Source organism: Narcine bancroftii, chromosome 7 (assembly GCF_036971445.1).
Source record: "Narcine bancroftii isolate sNarBan1 chromosome 7, sNarBan1.hap1, whole genome shotgun sequence".
In the NCBI taxonomy this organism is placed as follows: domain Eukaryota; kingdom Metazoa; phylum Chordata; class Chondrichthyes; order Torpediniformes; family Narcinidae; genus Narcine; species Narcine bancroftii.
This window is the reverse complement of record NC_091475.1, coordinates 213,858,280-213,876,620: the sequence shown is the minus strand read 5'-3', so window position 1 is coordinate 213,876,620 and position 18,341 is coordinate 213,858,280. Positions and strand designations below refer to the sequence as shown.

Here is an 18,341-nt window from a genome sequence, read left to right as displayed (position 1 = left end):
AGCCACGACAGCCCCCCAGCACGGAGCCACGACAGCCCCCCAGCACGGAGCCAGGACAGCCCCCCAGCACGGAGCCAGGACAGTCCCCCAGCACGGAGCCAGGACAGTCCCCCAGCACGGAGCCAGGACAGTCCCCCAGCACGGAGCAAGGACAGTCCCCCAGCACGGAGCAAGGACAGTCCCCCAGCACGGAGCAAGGACAGTCCCCCAGCACGGAGCCAGGACAGTCCCCCAGCACGGAGCAAGGACAGTGCCCCAGCACAGAGCCAGGACAGTTTCATAGCACGGAGCCAGGACAGTCCTCAGCACAGAGCCAGGACAGTCCCCCAGCACGGAGCCAGGACAGTCCCCCAGCACGGAGCCAGAACAGTCCCTCTGTACGGAGCCAGGACAGCCCCCCCAGCCCGGAGCCAGGACAGCCCCCCCAGCCCGGAGCCAGGACAGTCCCCCCAGCCCGGAGCCAGGACAGTCCCCCAGTATGGAGCAAGAACAGTCCCCCAGCACGGAGCCAGGACAGGCCCCCAGCACAGAACCATTCTGACAGGCCCAACTGGCCTGTACCAATATTCAACTTGTCCCTGTTATCAGTCCTGGTAACCAAATCACTCTCCCTCCCAAGCTCTCTGCCCCAGAACTGCCACGTGCCGAATGACCACACGCTACCCATTACCTGAGAACGAGTTGTAGCATGATGTCCTCACAACTCAGAGTCAGCAGGGTCCGGAAGAGACTGAGGGACACCATACAGAGCTGGGAAAATGACAAGAGCATGGTTGCAGGAGAGCGGGCTCGGCATGGTTACAGACGGGCAGGCTCGACGCGGTAACAGACGGGCAGGCTCGGCGCGGTAACAGACAGGCGGGCTCATCATGGTAACAGACAGGCAGGCTCGGCGTGGTTACAGATGGGCAGGCTCGGCATGGTTACAGATGGGCAGGCTCGACATGGTAACAGACAGGCAGGCTCGGCGCGGTAACAGACGGGCAGACTCAGCGCGGTAACAGACGGGCAGGCTCATCACAGTAACAGACGGGCAGGCTCGGCATGGTTACAGATGGGCAGGCTCGGCACGGTTACAGAGGGGCGGGCTCGGCACGGTTACAGACGGTCGGGCTTGGCATGGTAACAGACGGGTGGGCTCAGCGCAGTAACAGACAGGCGGGCTCGGCACTGTTATAGACAGGCAGGGTCGGCACGGTAATAGACAGCAGGCTTGGCACAGTAACAGACAGCAGGCTCGGCACGGTAACAAATGGGCAGGCTCGGCACGGTAACAGACGGGCAGGCTTGGACAGTAACAGACGGGCAGGCTTGGACAGTAACAGACGGGCAGGATTGGACAGTAACAGACGGGCAGGATTGGACAGTAACAGACGGGCAGGCTCGGCACAGTAACAGACATGCAGGTTCAGCATGGTTAAAGACTGGCAGGCTTAGTACGGTTAAAGATGGGCAGGCTCGGCACGGTTATAGACGGGCAGGCTCAGCACGGTAACAGACAAACAGGCTCGGCACGGTAACAGACGGGTAGGCTTGGCACAGTAACAGACGGGCAGGCTCGGCATGGTAACAGACAGCTGGCTAGGCACGGTAACAGACGGCAGGCTTGGCATGGTAATAGATGGGCAGGCTCGGAACGGTAACAGAAGGCAGGCTCATCACAGTTATAATCGGGCAGGCTCGGCACTGTTACAGACAGGCAGGCTCGGCACGGTAACAGACGGGTAGGCTCGGCACGGTAACAGACGGGTAGGCTCGGCACGGTAACAGACGGGCAGGCTCGGCACGGTAACAGACGGGCAGGCTCGGCGCAATGGAAAGCAGCTATCGATGACCAACAGCAGTTCAACAATCCCTATCTCAATCAGTCCTAACCCCACTCACCTCACCCTGTCTTGCACACAACCCAACTCTGTACTCACCCTACACACAAACCCCAAAACTCCCCCCACCCAGCCCCTTCACACCCCGCTAAGTCCCCCTCATGCTCCACCTAGCCCCCTCACGCCCTACTCAGTCTCCTCACGCCCCACCCAGCTCCCTCACGCTCCACCCAGCCCCTTCACGCCCCACCCTGCCCCCTCAAACCCCCCCATCCAGCTCCCCACCACATCCCACCCTACCCCCTTTTCCCCCTACCCGTCTCCTTCACAGCTCACTGCCTCACAGCTCCGTGGACCTGGGTCTGGATGTCTAAATTAACTAAATTATAAAAGTAAATGTTCTCTGAAGTTTCACAAAAACCTTTGTTGAAGATGGGACCAAATATTTAGCCAGTGAAGGGCCTTGGTCATGCGTTGCTTGTAACAGCTGTTTGAATAAAGTTGTGTTTGAATAAAATGGTGTCACCCAGGATGAAGAGCTGATTGATCGTGCTCGCCATTGGCTGCCTGCTTAGTAAGAGGCTCAATCCCTACTTAGCAAGAGTCTTTATTAGTATATTAAGATATTTCTAAGGTTTTATGTATAATCTTGGAGGAGGGGAAGATTAATTGTCTATAACGTTATTGTTCATCTTTCGGGCAACTGTGAAAATGCAGCGACAGGTTAAATGTTTTCAAAGAATGTGACTGAAAATAAAGTAAAAATCTTTAAAGTTTATATATTCATGCAAGTGAAGTTCATTCAGTGTAAGTACAGTCTAGTATTTTTGTCTTTAAACTGTTTATTCTTATTGCAGATGTATTAGTTAGGCCTTGTAAGCAACTGGAAAACCCGCTTATCAGGCATCTACCAATTGATACAAGGGGTTTAAACAGAACTCCTGGCTGGCCAAGTGGATCGAAGGCACAAGACTCAACACATCCCAATGAACTTGTATTTGTAAGAACCCACCCCAAACTCTTTCTCAGCAGCAAAAAACAAACGTCCCCCTCAGCTGGTGGCCGGGGCACCAAAAGTGTGAGTGAAGTGTTTCTCCATCGGCTTGGCTGGAATCCAATACGGATGCAGATGTGGCAGATCCGGTGGGAACTTCTGGCACCAGCACAGTGTCTCAGGGAAGATTGAGCCTCCTGATTTGCATTCCAGGAAGTGAAGCCAAGGCTGAGCTTACACAGTGAATGACAGGGACCTGGGGAATGTTGTCGACCTAGGGATACCGGTACAAAGTTCCTTGAAGGTGGTGAAGTAGGTCTTTTAATTTATTACATGCAGCATGGGAACAGGCCATTTCGGCCCACGAGCTGTCCAATTGCACCCAATTAACCTACACCCCTGGTGCGTTTCTTTTTTTGAATATTTTATTTATATTTTCTATACTTGTATTCATGTCAAAATACAAAATATAATAATGTAATCATATCAAATCCATCATACATGATGGTTTTATAAAACCCCCAAAAGAAAATAAATACCCCACCAGCACCCTCCCCCCAATAATAACTCCAATAGGGATAGAAAAGAAAGAAGGAAGCAAAAGAAAAAGAAAACAATTAGAAAAGAAAAAGAAACAGGCCTGGTCGTCTTTCACTCAATTCTAACTTTTTTTCAGTTTTATATGTTATTTTATTCCAAAGAGTTAACGAGATTTCACGAGGTTTAGGGAAAGCCCATTTATAAATTTATACCTACATTCTGTAAATATGTTACCAAATTTTCAAAAATATATCATATTTATTTCTTAAGTTATAGGTAATCTTCTCAAGAGGTAACAACTATGGATTTCCCCTTGTCATCTTTCCAAACCTAAATGCGAATCCGATTTCCATGTCACTGCTGTACATTTTCTTGCAACTAATGCAATTTTTACAAATTCTCTTTGATATAAATTCAGTTTCAATTTTGGTCTTATCTCTGAAACCCTTCAAATGGTGGGAGGAAACCAGACCCCCCCCCCCCCCCCCGGGGAAAACTCACGCCGACACGGGGAGAATGTACCAACTCCTTACAGAGTGCGCTGGATGTGAACTTCGTTCCCAATCGCTGGTGCTGTAACAGTGTTGAGCTAACAGCTACACTAACCATACCACGCAAGGTCTTTGACAAGCTGGCCTTGATTGGTCAGGGCACTGATTACATAAGTGTTACAAGTGGACTCGATATTGGTGAGACCACACGGAGCATCCAGGTTCGGAAGGAAAGGGTGCAGAAGAGATCCACAAGTATGTTAACAGGACTGAAATGGCTCGAGTTATAAAGAGAGGCTAGGTCGACTGGGACTTTTCTCCCTGAGAAGTGACCTTGCAGAAGTTTATAAAAGCAGGGAGGGCATAAATAAAGTGATTCGTCACAGTCTTTACAAAAAACACAAATGCTGGAGGAGCAGGTTTCACAGCGTCCATAGGATGTAAAGATCTATTACTGATGTTTCAGGCCTGAGCCCTGCTTCAACATAGGCAGGAGCCTGAATAAAAGAAACAGCGGGAGGTGGGGGGAGGTACAGAACAAGAGACATAAGGTAGGTATGGAGAGGAGGCCAGGAGAGAAGAAAAGTGAGAATTGATAGGGGGAGGAGAGGGGTTTAGCTCTGTGAATGCAGAGATGAGGTAAAGGAGATGGGATGGGGGGGGGGGAATGGGGAGGAAGAAAGAGAGAGATACAGGAAATGATACATGGCGGGGTTTGTAGTTTACAGAAACCGGAGATATTGATGTTAATGCCATCCTGTTGGAGGGTGCTCAAACAGAATATGGGACAGCGTTCCTCCAAAGAGCGGGTGGCCTCAGCCTGGCAGTGCAGGAGACCATGGATAGACATTTCACCAAGGGAATGGGGCAGGGACTTGAAATGGGTGGACATTGGGAGATCCCAGCTATTGTGTCGGTCAGTGCTGAGGTGTTCAACAAAGCAATCGCCCAGTCTATGTCCAGTAGAGGAGACCACAACAGGACCACCAGGTGCACTAGATGACCCCTGCAGATTTTCAAGTGAAGTGTTGAGAACTGGTCGCAGACCAGGAGATCACTTTGTTCAGATCTGTTTGCTGCAATAATAGGGATCTCCCAATGACCACTCATTTCAATTCCCCACCCCATTCTCTTGCCAACATGTCTATCCATGGTCTCGTACACTGCCAGACTGCGACCACCTGCAAATAGAACACTACAGCACAATACAGGTCCTTCAGCTGACAATGTTGTGCTAACCAACAATAAACCAAACACTCCATACCTCATAATCCTCTTTTTCTTCCATGTGCCTGTCTGAGATGCTCTTAAATGCCCCAAATGTTCCAGCCTCCACCATCATTTCAGGCACCTACACACTCTCCATAGCTTCCACATCCTTCCTGGAATGAGGTGACCAGACTGAACACAATATTCCAAGTGTGGCCTCACCAGAGTTTTATTGAGCTGCAACATCAATCACCTCATGACTCCTGAACTTAATGAAGCCCTAGCATTCCATAGGCCTTCTTAATTATCCTATCAACCTGTGCAGTAACCTTAAGAGATCTATGGATCCAAAATCCCTCTATTCTTTCACATTGTTAAGCATCTGACCATTGACCAAGTACTCTGCCTTCAAGTTTGATCTTCCAAAATGCATCACCTCACATTTATCTGGATTGAACTCCATCTGCCTCTTTTCCATCCAACTCTGCATCCTGTCTATATCCTGTCCTATGACACCCTTCACTATCCTTCAACCTTCATATCATCCACAAACTTATTGAACCATCCTTCTACATCTTCGTCCAGGTTATTTATAAAAATCACAGAGCAGGGGTCCCGGAACAGATCCCTGCGGAACTCCACTAGTCACCGTCCTCCAGGCAGAATACTTTCCTTCCACTACCACTCTCTGCTTTCTACAGGCAAACCAAATCAGAATCCACTTCTGAATTGGAGGAGCAACATCTCATTTACTGTCGGTGCACCTTCCAAGCATAAGGCATTGCAATGACTTCTACGCTTTCTGTTAGTCACTACCCACCCACCCCCATCTTTCCTTAAACACTGTTGTCTCCTTTCCCCCAGCTCTGCATTGACAGAGCCAAATCCCCTCTCCTCCAGCTATCAATTCTCACGTTCCCTCTCTGATTATCACCTTTTGTCTGTTGGTCTGCACTCCTCCCCCTAACGTTTCTTTTATTTAAGCACTGCCTGCTTTTTTATCCCCTCACACCTTGAAGAAGGGCTCAAACCCGAAACCTTGGATATATATTTTTACTTGGGGTTCCTCCAGCAATTCTGTGTTTTGACTTCAATCACAGCATCTACAGACTTTCGTGTTCACTACAATCTTTACTAAAACTAGAAGGCTTGGGTTTAAGGACAGGGGAAAGGCATTCAGGAGACCAAAGGGGAAATTGTTTTGACAGTGGTGGTAAGTATATGGAGCCTATACAGATTAAAGAGGAGGAGGGGCTTGCTGTTTTAAAGTGAATAAATCCCTAGGGCCTGACAAGATATTCACTCAGACCTTGAAGGAGTCTATTGTAGAAATTGCAGGGCTCTGGCAGAAAAACTTAAAACATCCTTAGCCACGGGTGTGGTGTCAGAGGATTGGAGGGTATCTCATGTGGTGAGGCCATATTTGGAGTATTGTGTGCAGTTTTGGCCACTGAACTACAGGAAGTATATCAATAAGATAGAAAGAGTGCACAGAAGATTTACTAGGATGTTGCCCAGACTTCAGGAACTGAGTACAGGGAAAGGTTAAACAAGTTAGGACTTTATTCCCTGAATTATAGAAAAATGAAGGGAGATTTGATAGAGGTTTACAAAATTATGTTGGGTATAGATGGAGTAAATGTAAGCAGGCTTTTTCCACTGGACAGGTGAGGTACAAACCAGAGATCATGGGTTAAGGGTGAAAGGGGAAATGTTTAGGGGAACTTCTTCACACAGAGAGTGGTGGGGGTGTGGAACAAGCTGCCAGGTGAGGTGGTAAATTTTAACATTTAAGAAGAATTTGGACAGGTCCATGGATGGGAGGGGTATGGAGGGCTATGGACTGGGTGCAGGTCAGTGGGACCAGGCAGAAAAATGTTCATGGAAATGCAAAGTTGTAAACCCCAGGAGAAAATTACTCATCATCTAAGGAATGAATGTAATGTATTCAGCGATATTTGACAGCCTTATTTGAATTATTTAAATGTCCGGGTAGTTTAGATGAGTTATTAAATATTTTATATTTAATTTTCATCCCTAATTAGTCATTTAATTTTTTAAAATTTCACTTTTGATTGTATTAAATTCCCCTTTTCTTTTTCCTTCTTCTTCTTCTTCTTCTTCTCCCCCTCTGTCCACTGTTTCTTTTCCTTTCTCTTAAGGTACGGGGTTATTTCTAGGCTTAATATGCATTTTAAGGGTATAATTTTTTCTATATTTGTATATATTAGTATATACTTTCATTGAGTCCTTTTTGTATGTGTGTGTGTACACAAACACATTTCTTAAACATTAAATAAAATATAATATAAAAGTTCAGCACAGACTAGAAGGGCTGAAGGGCATGTTTTCTGTGCTGTAATGTTCTATGGAACAACCTGCCATAGAAAGTGGTAAAGGTAGGGACCACTATAGACGGGTACATGGAATGGAAAGATTTGGAGAGATATACGCCAAACTCAAGCAGATGGGTCAAGCTCAGGGAGACAACTTGCTCAGCAAGGACAATGATCCCTGAGTCCCTTGCTCCGGTTCCCCCTTTATCTCAACACCTTGAACCTGATTTCCTCAATGTCCATTTGCCCAACCTCGGTACATCCCTCAACACCAGTGGGACACTCTGGATCCATTACTGAATCCAGGAAGTTCAGCAGACGAGAAGTTCTCAAGCGCAGGATTGAGATGATACCTGTCTGTGATGCCACAGTGTCCCAGGGAGAGTTCAGCTGCCATTCACTGGGACACGGGCTTGGTACACCTACGAGAATTCGAGAATCTTCAACAAAAAAAGCCGTGACGACTTCAGCCCAACTCTGCAGCCTGAAAGCGGGCTCAACAGCAAGGTGGGAGGGGGCGGAGGTAAAAGTGAAGAAGAGTGAGGCTCACCCGGGAGTTACTGCTGATGCGGCTGGTCAGTGTGTCAAGGATGGTGATGTTCTCATGCCTGTGCAGGACAACAAAACGCAGGAAGGTTTTGAGCAGGATCACCTCGGTGATGCTGCGCAGGAAGAGGTCCAGGTAAGCGGTGCTGGCTATCATTTCCTCAATGGAGGTCTGTAGAGATCAAGAGTAGGCACACAGTCCCCAGTGCAAACCATGCAACCGAACCCTTGTTTCAACCACTCTTCCCAGCACCAGGGTACTGACATGCAGGAGTCATGGTGTGGCCCCCTCAGTCCTGTCCCTCTCTGAGAGTTACCCCCATCAGTACTCCCCCTCCCACAGTATGACACCACCCCCCCCCCCCCACCCCCCAGCAGTGGAGCTGAGTCCACTATGAACAGAGTCACAGTGATGGGTGGCGATGGTACATTGGGTCAGTGGTGATGCATTATGATGTGTTGATGGTTGGAGGAGAGGTTTTGGAGGCCAATTTTATTTTTAGACATACACAGTAACGGGCCCTTTCGGCTCACAAGCCCTTGTTGCCCAATTACACCCAAATGACCTACAACTCCCAGTCGGTATGTTTGGAAGGGTGGGAGGAAACCAGAGCCCCTGGGGAAAACCCACGCAGTCACGGGATTCAAACCCTGGTCCCAATAACTGGCACTGTAATAATGTTGTGCGAACTGCTAAGCCAGCAGTGCCGATGGGTGGGGAAGGACTGGGGGAGTGCAAGGGAGAGGAGGTGGGGAGGGTGTGTAGGAATGTCAAAGGGCCAGGGTTGAGCTTGCCAGGGTTGACGTGAGGGACTGAATCCAGGAATCCTGCTGTCTGGCTTACCTTGTGGAGAGCAGGACCCATGACGGGCACAAGGAATCCGTTGTAAACATAGTCTACCAGCTGGTTGCGCACCAGAGGATGGGCGACCTGCACAGAGCAGATGGTGGAAAAATACCTCAGAATTACCAGTCACCAGCTACAATCCACGAGCCGCTCCCAGCCACAAAGTGCTTTACACACTTCCCAATCTTCAGGGACCTTTGAAAATCTCTGTTAGTCCCACAACATCAACAATTTCACAGTGATCTGGTTAAACGACCATCCTATCAGAAACAGCACTTCAGCCGTAGGAAGGGGGTAAAGTGAAGTGTATTTAAATTCTCTAATGACACAAAATCACATAGAAAAGCACATTTTGTGACACATGTTCATGACAATAAACCTGATTCTGATTCAGCCCGTAACTCACCTCCAGGGGCCAGTTATTCTCTTAAATTTAGCCATACAGCTCGCTAACAGGTCCTTTCAACCCACGAGTCCAGGCTGCCCAAATACACCCAATTAACTTCCAACCCCTGGTACATTTTTGAAGGGTGAGAGGAAACCAGAGTCCCTGGGGAAAACCCACACAGACACAGGGAGAACGTACAAACTCCTTACAGACAGCGCGGGATTCGAACCCAAGTCGTTGGCAGTGTCATATTGTCGCCCTAACCATGCCGTTCAAATTCTATATTCTACATGAAGCCCTGGAATAGATCCTCATTTCTGGGAATCTGTTATTCCCTATATAACCCCGACAAACCCCCGGATTACATCCCAACCCGTAACCCACTCCCGCAGATCTGTGTTATGAACTGGCTGGACCCCTTTGATTAGAAGACCCCTATATTATTGGTTAAACTAACACCCCCTTTCAGGATGGCACAGTTAGCACTGTGGTTAGCGCGACACTGTTACAGCGCCTGTGACCAGGGTTTCAATCCTGTGCTGTCTGCAGGGAGTTTGTACCTTCTCCCTGTGTCTGCGCGGGTTTCCTCCGGGGACTCCGGTTTCGTCCCACCATTCAAAAACATATGGGGTTGGAAGTTAATGGTGTGTAACTGGGCGGCATGGGTTTGTGGGCTGAAAGGGCCTGTTACCAAGCTGCACATCTAAAGAGTGGTCTGAGCTGACCTGACCCTACCTGGATCACAGTGTTGCAGAATTCCAGTGAGTTCATGAACATGGCAATGGCGGGGACGCCCATCCAGTCCTCACGCCGAAGTGCATGCCAATCATCCCCTCGCACTTCAATCTTTCGAGGTAAGGAGGAGTAAAGTGCACTGAGCCCCGTGGCCAGCACCTGGAGGGATAAAGGTGAAAGGTCAGAAGTGAAGGTATCCCAGAACACTAAGGTGGCCAACAATACCAAGAGAGGATGTAGGCAGGCCCCACTCTGACAGAAATATGTGAGGCATGTGAGTGACTGGAATTTGAAGACACACACTGCTGGAGGGTCAAGAAGCATCCATGACAGAAAAAAAAATGATCAAGATTTCAGGCTGGATCCCCTCACCCAGGCTAATCAGTATTTTGAGCCCGAAACCCCCATCCGATCCCGATGAGGGGTTTGGTCTGAAACGTTGACCTGATACTGCTCAACCTGCCGAGTTCCTCCAGCAGATTAGTTTATGCTTCTCAAAATATCTTCTCATTGAAGCCTTTAAAGCTGCATTTAAGCCCCAGCATGCATCCTGTGTGCAGGAGAGGTATCCCAGCTCTTCACTACCCTCTGTATGAGGAAAAGCTTCGCAGTGTGGCCTGAAATGGCTGCACTTTTTTAAAAAATTCCCTTCAGCTTCAGAGACTTCACCCAAGGAAGTGGGTGGTGAAGAGACCACACCAAAACTGTACGGCTTTTTACTTTCCTCACTGAGCACGCCCTGGCAGGTCTGGCTGCAGGGTAATGTCATTAGAGGGCATACAGCAAACGCACTCAGTTAAGTCTGCAGCTTCTGAGCAGGACGGCAAAGCTGTATCCATCTCCCGTCAACAATTCTGTTCAGGAACCGCCCAGGACATTCCACAAATTGTAGTGCCAGGTCAATGACTCACCCATGGTATGTATACAGGGCCAGAACTACTGCACTACTGACAATGGGTAATGTGCCATCGGGGCTGGGTTAATGCAACGTCAGGGCTGGGTTAACATGACGTCAGGCGCTGTCGTGGCTGGGTTAATGCAACGTCAGGGCTGGGTTAATCCGCCGCCAGGGCTGGGTTAATCCGCCGCCAGGGCTGAGTTAACATGATGTCAGGCGCCGTCAGGGCTGGGTTAATGCATCGCCAGGTCTGGGTTAATGCAATGTCAGGGCTGGGTTAATGCAACGTCAGGGCTGGGTTAATCCGCTGCCAGGGCTGAGTTAACATGACGTCAGGCGCCGTCAGGGCTGGGTTAATGCGCCGCCAGGGCTGGGTTAATGCAACGTCAGGGCTGGGTTAACATGAGGTCAGGCGCCGTCAGGGCTGGGTTAATGCGCCGCCAGGGCTGGGTTAATGCAACGTCAGGGCTGGGTTAATGCAACGTCAGGGCTGGGTTAACATGAGGTCAGGCGCCGTCAGAGCTGGGTTAATGCAACGTCAGGGCTGGGTTAATGCAACGTCAGGGGTGGGTTAACATGAGGTCAGGCGCCGTCAGGGCTGGGTTAATGCGCCGTCAGGGCTGGGTTAATGCAACGTCAGGGCTGGGTTAACATGAGGTCAGGCGCCGTCAGAGCTGGGTTAATGCGCCGTCAGTAGTGGTAGAGTCTTCCACTACCTCATAAGGTATTCCTCCACATCACCCTTATCCTTTTCTCCCCTCCTCATGCCATCCCATCCCCAAACGCTGTCCTGGAACCCTCCCCACCCCTACAACCCACCCCCACCCCACCAGCCCCTGCGCACGCTCCTGCACTCACTGGGCAAAAGTAGGAGTTGTTTGCGATGTAGCTTCCCACGGTGGCATTCTCTGCTGAGATGGCCATAATGAGGAGCAGTGCATCTCGGGCTTGCTGTCCAATCAGACCCTCGCGATGGATGAAGGGGATAAGGATGGAGAAGATTAGAAGGTTCACTGGACCCTGATTGGTCTGCGTGTGGAAGAAGAGCTCCAGGATGGAGGGCTCCTTGGAGAGCGACACACACACCTGATTGAGGAGCAGCACAAGGCTGTTCTCCAGAGCTGGGGAGCGGGGCTCCCCGCACGCACCCAGCAACCTGATCAAGGCGTTCAGCACGGGCTTGTGCCGCAGCAGCAGTTGCTGGGACTGACTGACCAGCAGGTCAAAGAGCTTCAGCTGCTCGATCTTCTTGTTGTCATCGAACTGCCAGTGCAGGTTCCAGCACACCAGCTTGTCCAGAATGCCCTCCAGAATGACCAGCTCCAGGATGGGCCCGATCCCTGTGTCCCCCTGTAGTTTCTCTGCTGCCAGCAGGTACACCATCTGATCGCTGTGATTGCGCACAGCGCTGATTTCATCCGCTGTCCGCCGGTCCCGGCGCTCCAGAATGCGGCTCACCTGCATCACAAATCAAATCACAACAGATCAACTGAAGCCTGTGCCTTGCAGACCAATCACCCAGCTTCTAGCTTGCTTGAATCTTAACCACCATATCCTTAGCATCCCTTCCATGGATCCATACAACACACAAACAGGCCCTTCATTCCATCTAGTTCTATTATTCTGCCCAGTCCCACTGACCTGCATCTAAACCATAGCCCTCCATACCCCTCCTATCCATGTTCCTGTCCATATTTTTTTAAATGTTAAAATTGAGCCTGCATTCACCACTTCAGATAGGAGCTCATTCCCCACGCTCCCTCTAATATTCTCCATTTTCACCCTTAACCCATGTCCTCTAGTTTGTATCTCATCTCCCCTCAGTGGAAAAAGCCGACCAACATTTACTCTGTCTACCCCCTCATCATTTTAAGTCCTTCAATCAAATCTCTCCTCATTCTTCTACATTCCAGGGAATAAAGTCCTAACTGCTTAACCTTTCCCTTCACCCGAATTTATGCTCAAACCATTGGGGTGACCCACATTCCAGGCTGCCTCTTGCCAAGGGTGATCCAGACTTTCAATCCTCTCCTCATACAAAAGTTTACTGTCATGTACACACTGAAATTCTTACTCCCTGCAGCCACGCTGATAAGCTCAGTTCCCTCCATAAGACCTTATTTTTTCTTTTATTTGCCCCTTTGCAAATACATTTGTTATCAAACAATTCACATTTAAATAAAGTGCACATTCCAGATTTTATTCAAGGTTATTTGTGAACATTTTGGTTTGTCCAATTGGAAATTCCAGCACTTTTTATACATAGTTCCCTCATTTCAGGGCACTATAATGTTTGGGACATTTAGCTTCACAGGTGTTTGTGAGGACTCAGGTATGTTTAATTGCTTCATTGGTGCAGGTAGAAGAGAAGCTTGTCTTGCTTCTAAGCTTTTGATCACTTCTACCTGGGGAAAAATCCCCAAAAGTCCAGAAATACAGAGGTTACTTCTACTTGGGGAAAAATCCCTAAACGTCCAGAAATAGAGGATACTTCTACTTGGCCAAGGTGGAATGCTTTGGATCTTGGGCAGTTCCTTTCCACCTCCACACTTTGTTTCTGCCATCGCTCTGATACAGGTTAATCTTGGTCTCATCTGTCCACAGGACCTTTTTCCAGAATTCTGCAGGCTCTTTCAAATCATTCTTGGCAAACTATAATCTGTCCACCCTTATGATTTGCATCTTGCAGAGTAACCTCTGTATTTCTGTTCATGAAGCCTTCTGCGGACAGTGGTCATTGACACATCCACACCTGCCTCCTGAGAATGGTTCTGATCTGGCGGACATACATTTGGGGATTTTTCTTCATTAGGATGGGAATTCTTCTGTCCTCAGCCGCGGAGTCTTCCTGGAATCCCAGTCCCTTTGCGATGAGTAAGCTCAGCAGTAGGCTCGATGTTCCAAACTGTTGATTTTGGTAAACTTGAGGTTTGGGCGATGACTTACTGTTTAATTCTTGTTTGTCAGCCTCATAATTGGCTTCTTTGACTTTCACTGGCACAACCCTGTTTAAAAATGGCAACTGCAGACTCCAAAGGTGATCAAAAGGTTAGAAGCAAGTCAAGCTTCTCTTCTCCCTCCACTAATGAAGCAATTAAACATACCTGAGCCCTCACAAACACCTGTGAAGCTAAATGTCCCAAACATTAGGGTGCCCCTGAAATTGGGGAACTATGTATAAAAAGTGCTGGAATTTCGACATGGTCAAACCAAAACGTACAGAAATAACCTTGAAGAAAATCTGGAATGTGCACTGAATTGTTTGAGTTCCAGCTTAGCAGGGGCAAATAAAGGAAAAAAATTGAATTTGTCCTGAACATTATGGAGGGGACTGTAAGTTACACCAATAGCAAAAGAAAACATGACATGACCACAATATGCCGTGGACAGAAAAAGTGATAATATAAAAGGATAAATAACTTTTCAGTTAGTGTGTAACACTACTGATTTCCCACAGCTTACAAACAAATAAAGAACACACTCACTCGTTTCTTTCTGCCACCGTGAAGTCGACTTTCTTTTATTCACTAGACACAACACTGCATTCTTCAACTCCCCAAACACCACCGGCCAAACTCCGCTGACCTTCTCAGGGCTCACTGCCACACGGGTGATCCTGACACTCTCAGTCTCCTCCTCCTGCATCGGAGATTCATCACCCGCTTACTGACGTGACCGCGACAAGGGCAAAAATGAGACAATGCAGACGGATTCTTAGGTGGTCCCTGGGTAGTTTAGGGTTAGGAGATTCAAGAACTTGATCACTGCTGGGACAAATACTGATCTTGAACCCTGAGGTGACGAACCTCAGGCTTGTGCACCTTCTGTCCGAAGGTGGTAGTGACGAGGTGAGGAACAGCCTGGGTCCACTGGCTTTGACAATGATGGAAGGTTAGTGTCATATGGACATGTACAACGTACAGATGTACCACAATCCTTGGTGCTGCAAACACACAGCTCCATGTTCCAGCCTCCCTGCCACTTCAGCCCCAATGTGATTTGTCGATCGATGAGACCAGGTCATCAGTGGCAATGCCACAATTCACTGCTCATCTCCAGCTGCTGCTGAGATGGTGACGGTGAGCTATAGTCTAGTTCTACACCAGTCCTGGAGATAGGTCTCCCACAGTGTGGTTGGGGAGGGAGGAATGGTGATGCAGGAATGGTGATTATTTCGAGTCAGGATGGTGAGTGACTTGAAGGGGAGGGGGGTCTTAGTAAGTAAAGTTTCCCTACACATACCACCCTCGTCCTTCCTGCTAGGCTTGGACTGACAACTTTATATGCTCCACCCTATCTTGCATGCTCTCGAACGTATTCTCCACACAGTGTGACCTCATGGTCTAAACCAGTGGTTTTCAAACTTTTTCTTTCCACTCACATACCACCTTTTTTTTTAAAATTTTTTATTTTTCACACCATAAACCACATTGACCAAGATACATACATTTTCCTTTTCAAATATATACAGTGTCATTTTCTCCCCCCCCCTCCTCCCATCCCACCCTCCCTACCTCCCATCCCATCCATTTAAAGTACAAAATCTAAGATACATTAAACCAGTCAAACAATGTTGTCATTCAATAAAAATAAAAAAGAAATTCCACTGAGTCAATTCTTTTCATTCCCTTCTCCTTCCGTCATTTTAGGTGGTGAATGTCCCCGGTAGGTTTTCTCTATTGTGTTTCATCTATGGCTCCCATATTTGTTCAAATATTTCAATATTATTTCTTAAATTATATGTTATTTTTTCTAATGGAATACATGTATTCATTTCTATACACCATTGTTGTATTCTCAAGTTATCTTCTAATTTCCAGGTTGACATAATACATTTTTTTGCTACGGCTAGAGCTATCTTAACAAATCTGTTTTGTACACCATCCAAATCAAGTCCAAATTCTTTGTTTTTTATGTTACTTAGGAGGAAGATCTCTGGGTTTTTTGGTATATTGTTTTCTGTAATTTTATTTAATATCTGGTTTAGATCTTCCCAAAATTTTTCTACTTTCTCACCTGTCCAGATTGCATGAATTGTTGTTCCCATTTCTTTTTTACAACGAAAACATCTGTCAGATACTGTTGGGTCCCATTTATTTAACTTTTGAGGTGTAATGTATAGCCTGTGTATCCAGTTATATTGTATCATACGTAACCTCGTGTTTATTGTATTTCTCATCATTCCAGAGCATAACTTCTCCCATGTTTCCTTCTTTATCTTTATAAATGAATGCCCATTCAGAGCCAGCTCTTCAGCGCTTGACGTCCTGCTTTGCGGAAACTGCCAAAATGTTTGGCCTAGAAGTCAGCCTGAAGAAAACTGAGGTCCTCCATCAGCCAGCTCCCCACCATGATTACCAGCCCCCCCACATCTCCATCGGGCACACAAAACTCAAAACGGTCAACCAGTTTACCTATCTCGGCTGCACCATTTCATCAGATGCAAGGATCGACAATGAGATAGACAACAGACTCGCCAAGGCAAATAGCGCCTTTGGAAGACTACACAAAAGAGTCTGGAAAAACAACCAACTGAAAAACCTCACAAAGATAAGCGTATACAGAGCCGTTGTCATACCCACACTCCTGTTCGGCTCCGAATCATGGGTCCTCTACCGGCACCACCTACGGCTCCTAGAACGCTTCCACCAGCGTTGTCTCCGCTCCATCCTCAACATCCATTGGAGCGCTTACATCCCTAACGTCGAAGTACTCGAGATGGCAGAGGTCGACAGCATCGAGTCCACGCTGATGAAGATCCAGCTGCGCTGGATGGGTCACGTCTCCAGAATGGAGGACCATCGCCTTCCCAAGATCGTGTTATATGGCGAGCTCTCCACTGGCCACCGTGACAGAGGTGCACCAAAAAAAAGCTACAAGGACTGCCTAAAGAAATCTCTTGGTGCCTGCCACATTGACCACCGCCAGTGGGCTGATATCGCCTCAAACCGTGCATCTTGGCGCCTCACAGTTTGGCGGGCAGCAACCTCCTTTGAAGAAGACCGCAGAGCCTACCTCACTGACAAAAGGCAAAGGAGGAAAAACCCAACACCCATCCCCAACCAACCAATTTTCCCCTGCAACAGCTGCAACCGTGTCTGCCTGTCCCGCATCGGACTTGTCAGCCACAAACGAGTCTGCAGCTGACGTGGACTTTTTACCCCCTCCATAAATCTTCGTCCGCGAAGCCAAGCCAAAGAAAGAAAGATATTTAAATCTTGTTCCCATTTTTGTTTAGTTTTACCATTTGTATCCTCATTCTCCTTTTCTTGTAGTTTAATATACATATTTGTTATAAATCTTTTGATTATCATTGTATCTGTAATCACATATTCAAAGTTACTTCCCTCTGGTAACCTCAGACTGCTTCCTAATTTGTCCTTCAAGTAGGATCTCAACTGGTAATATGCCAACACTGTATCTTGAGTTATATTATATTTATCTTTCATTTGTTCAAAGGATAATAATCTATTTCCTGAAAAACAATTTTCTATTCTTTTGATTCCTTTTTTCTCCCATTCTCTAAAGGAAAGGTTATCTATTGTAAAAGGGATTAACTGATTTTGCGTCAGTATTAGTTTTGGTAATTGGTAATTTGTTTTATTCCTTTCTACATGAATCTTCCAAATATTGAGCAGATGATGTAATACTGGAGAACTCCTACGTTGTACCAATTTTTCATCCCATTTATATAATATATGTTCAGGTATCTTCTCCCCTATTTTATCTAGCTCTAATCTAGTCCAATCTGGCTTTTCCCTTGTTTGATAAAAATCTGATAGGTATCTTAATTGTGCGGCTCTATAATAATTTTTAAAGTTTGGCAGTTGTAAGCCTCCTTGTTTATACCATTCTGTTAATTTATCTAGTGCTATCCTCGGTTTCCCCCCCCTTCCATAAAAATTTCCTTATTATTTTCTTTAACTCCTTGAAGAATTTCTCTGTCAAGTGTATTGGCAATGCCTGAAATAGGTATTGTATCCTTGGGAAAATGTTCATTTTAATACAGTTTATCCTTCCTATTAGTGTTTGTGGTAAATCTTTCCAATGCTCTAAATCGTCCTGTAATTTTTTTCATTAGTGGATAATAATTGAGTTTATATAGATGGCCGAGGTTTTTATTTATTTGCATACCTAGGTATCTTATTGCTTGCATTTGCCATCAAACATTTTCCTTATTCTCCTATTTAAAACTTCTTTAACCCCATTCTCCCCTCCCCCCCTCCTGAGTTGCCCTTTATCTCTTGCCGGGCAACCACATCTCCCCTCTCCATTTGGATTTGCGAATTCACTCGCAAGCGTCAACTGATTTTGCAGTGACCGTAACTCCTCCCCAACCACCTCTCCCCCGGAAAAGATTTCAATTTTCATATATAACAAAGGTCATTCTTTTAATTCCCTCCTTATTTCCTCTATTCCCTTTCATTCCCTTATTGATTCTTATCTATAATCTATATATTTTCCTCTAAATACGGATACACTCATGTATACACATATATACATACATACATATCGTTCGTGGTCATTTTTACTC

At 47.0% G+C, this 18,341-nt stretch overlaps 1 protein-coding gene across 6 annotated transcripts in view; it reads right to left on the bottom strand.

Moving 5' to 3' along the window:
* fhip1b (FHF complex subunit HOOK interacting protein 1B) overlaps positions 1-18,341 on the bottom strand; it is a 100,467-nt gene that overhangs the window by 30,085 nt on the left and 52,041 nt on the right. For 4 of the 6 annotated variants that reach the window (XR_011342366.1, XM_069892274.1, XM_069892272.1 and 1 more), the window contains 5 exons: positions 11,666-12,265; positions 9,910-10,068; positions 8,784-8,870; positions 7,944-8,111; positions 671-750 (listed from right to left, as the gene is read on the bottom strand). Coding sequence is in view for 5 of the 6 variants with exons in the window: in XM_069892274.1 (XP_069748375.1) it covers positions 671-750; positions 7,944-8,111; positions 8,784-8,870; positions 9,910-10,068; positions 11,666-12,265 (1,094 nt within the window). In the remaining variant the exon portion in view is untranslated. Of the gene's footprint in view, positions 1-670; positions 751-7,943; positions 8,112-8,783; positions 8,871-9,909; positions 10,069-11,665; positions 12,266-14,292; positions 14,447-18,341 lie in introns of all 6 variants that reach the window. The other 2 variants (XM_069892276.1, XM_069892277.1) reach the window with 2 other exon arrangements.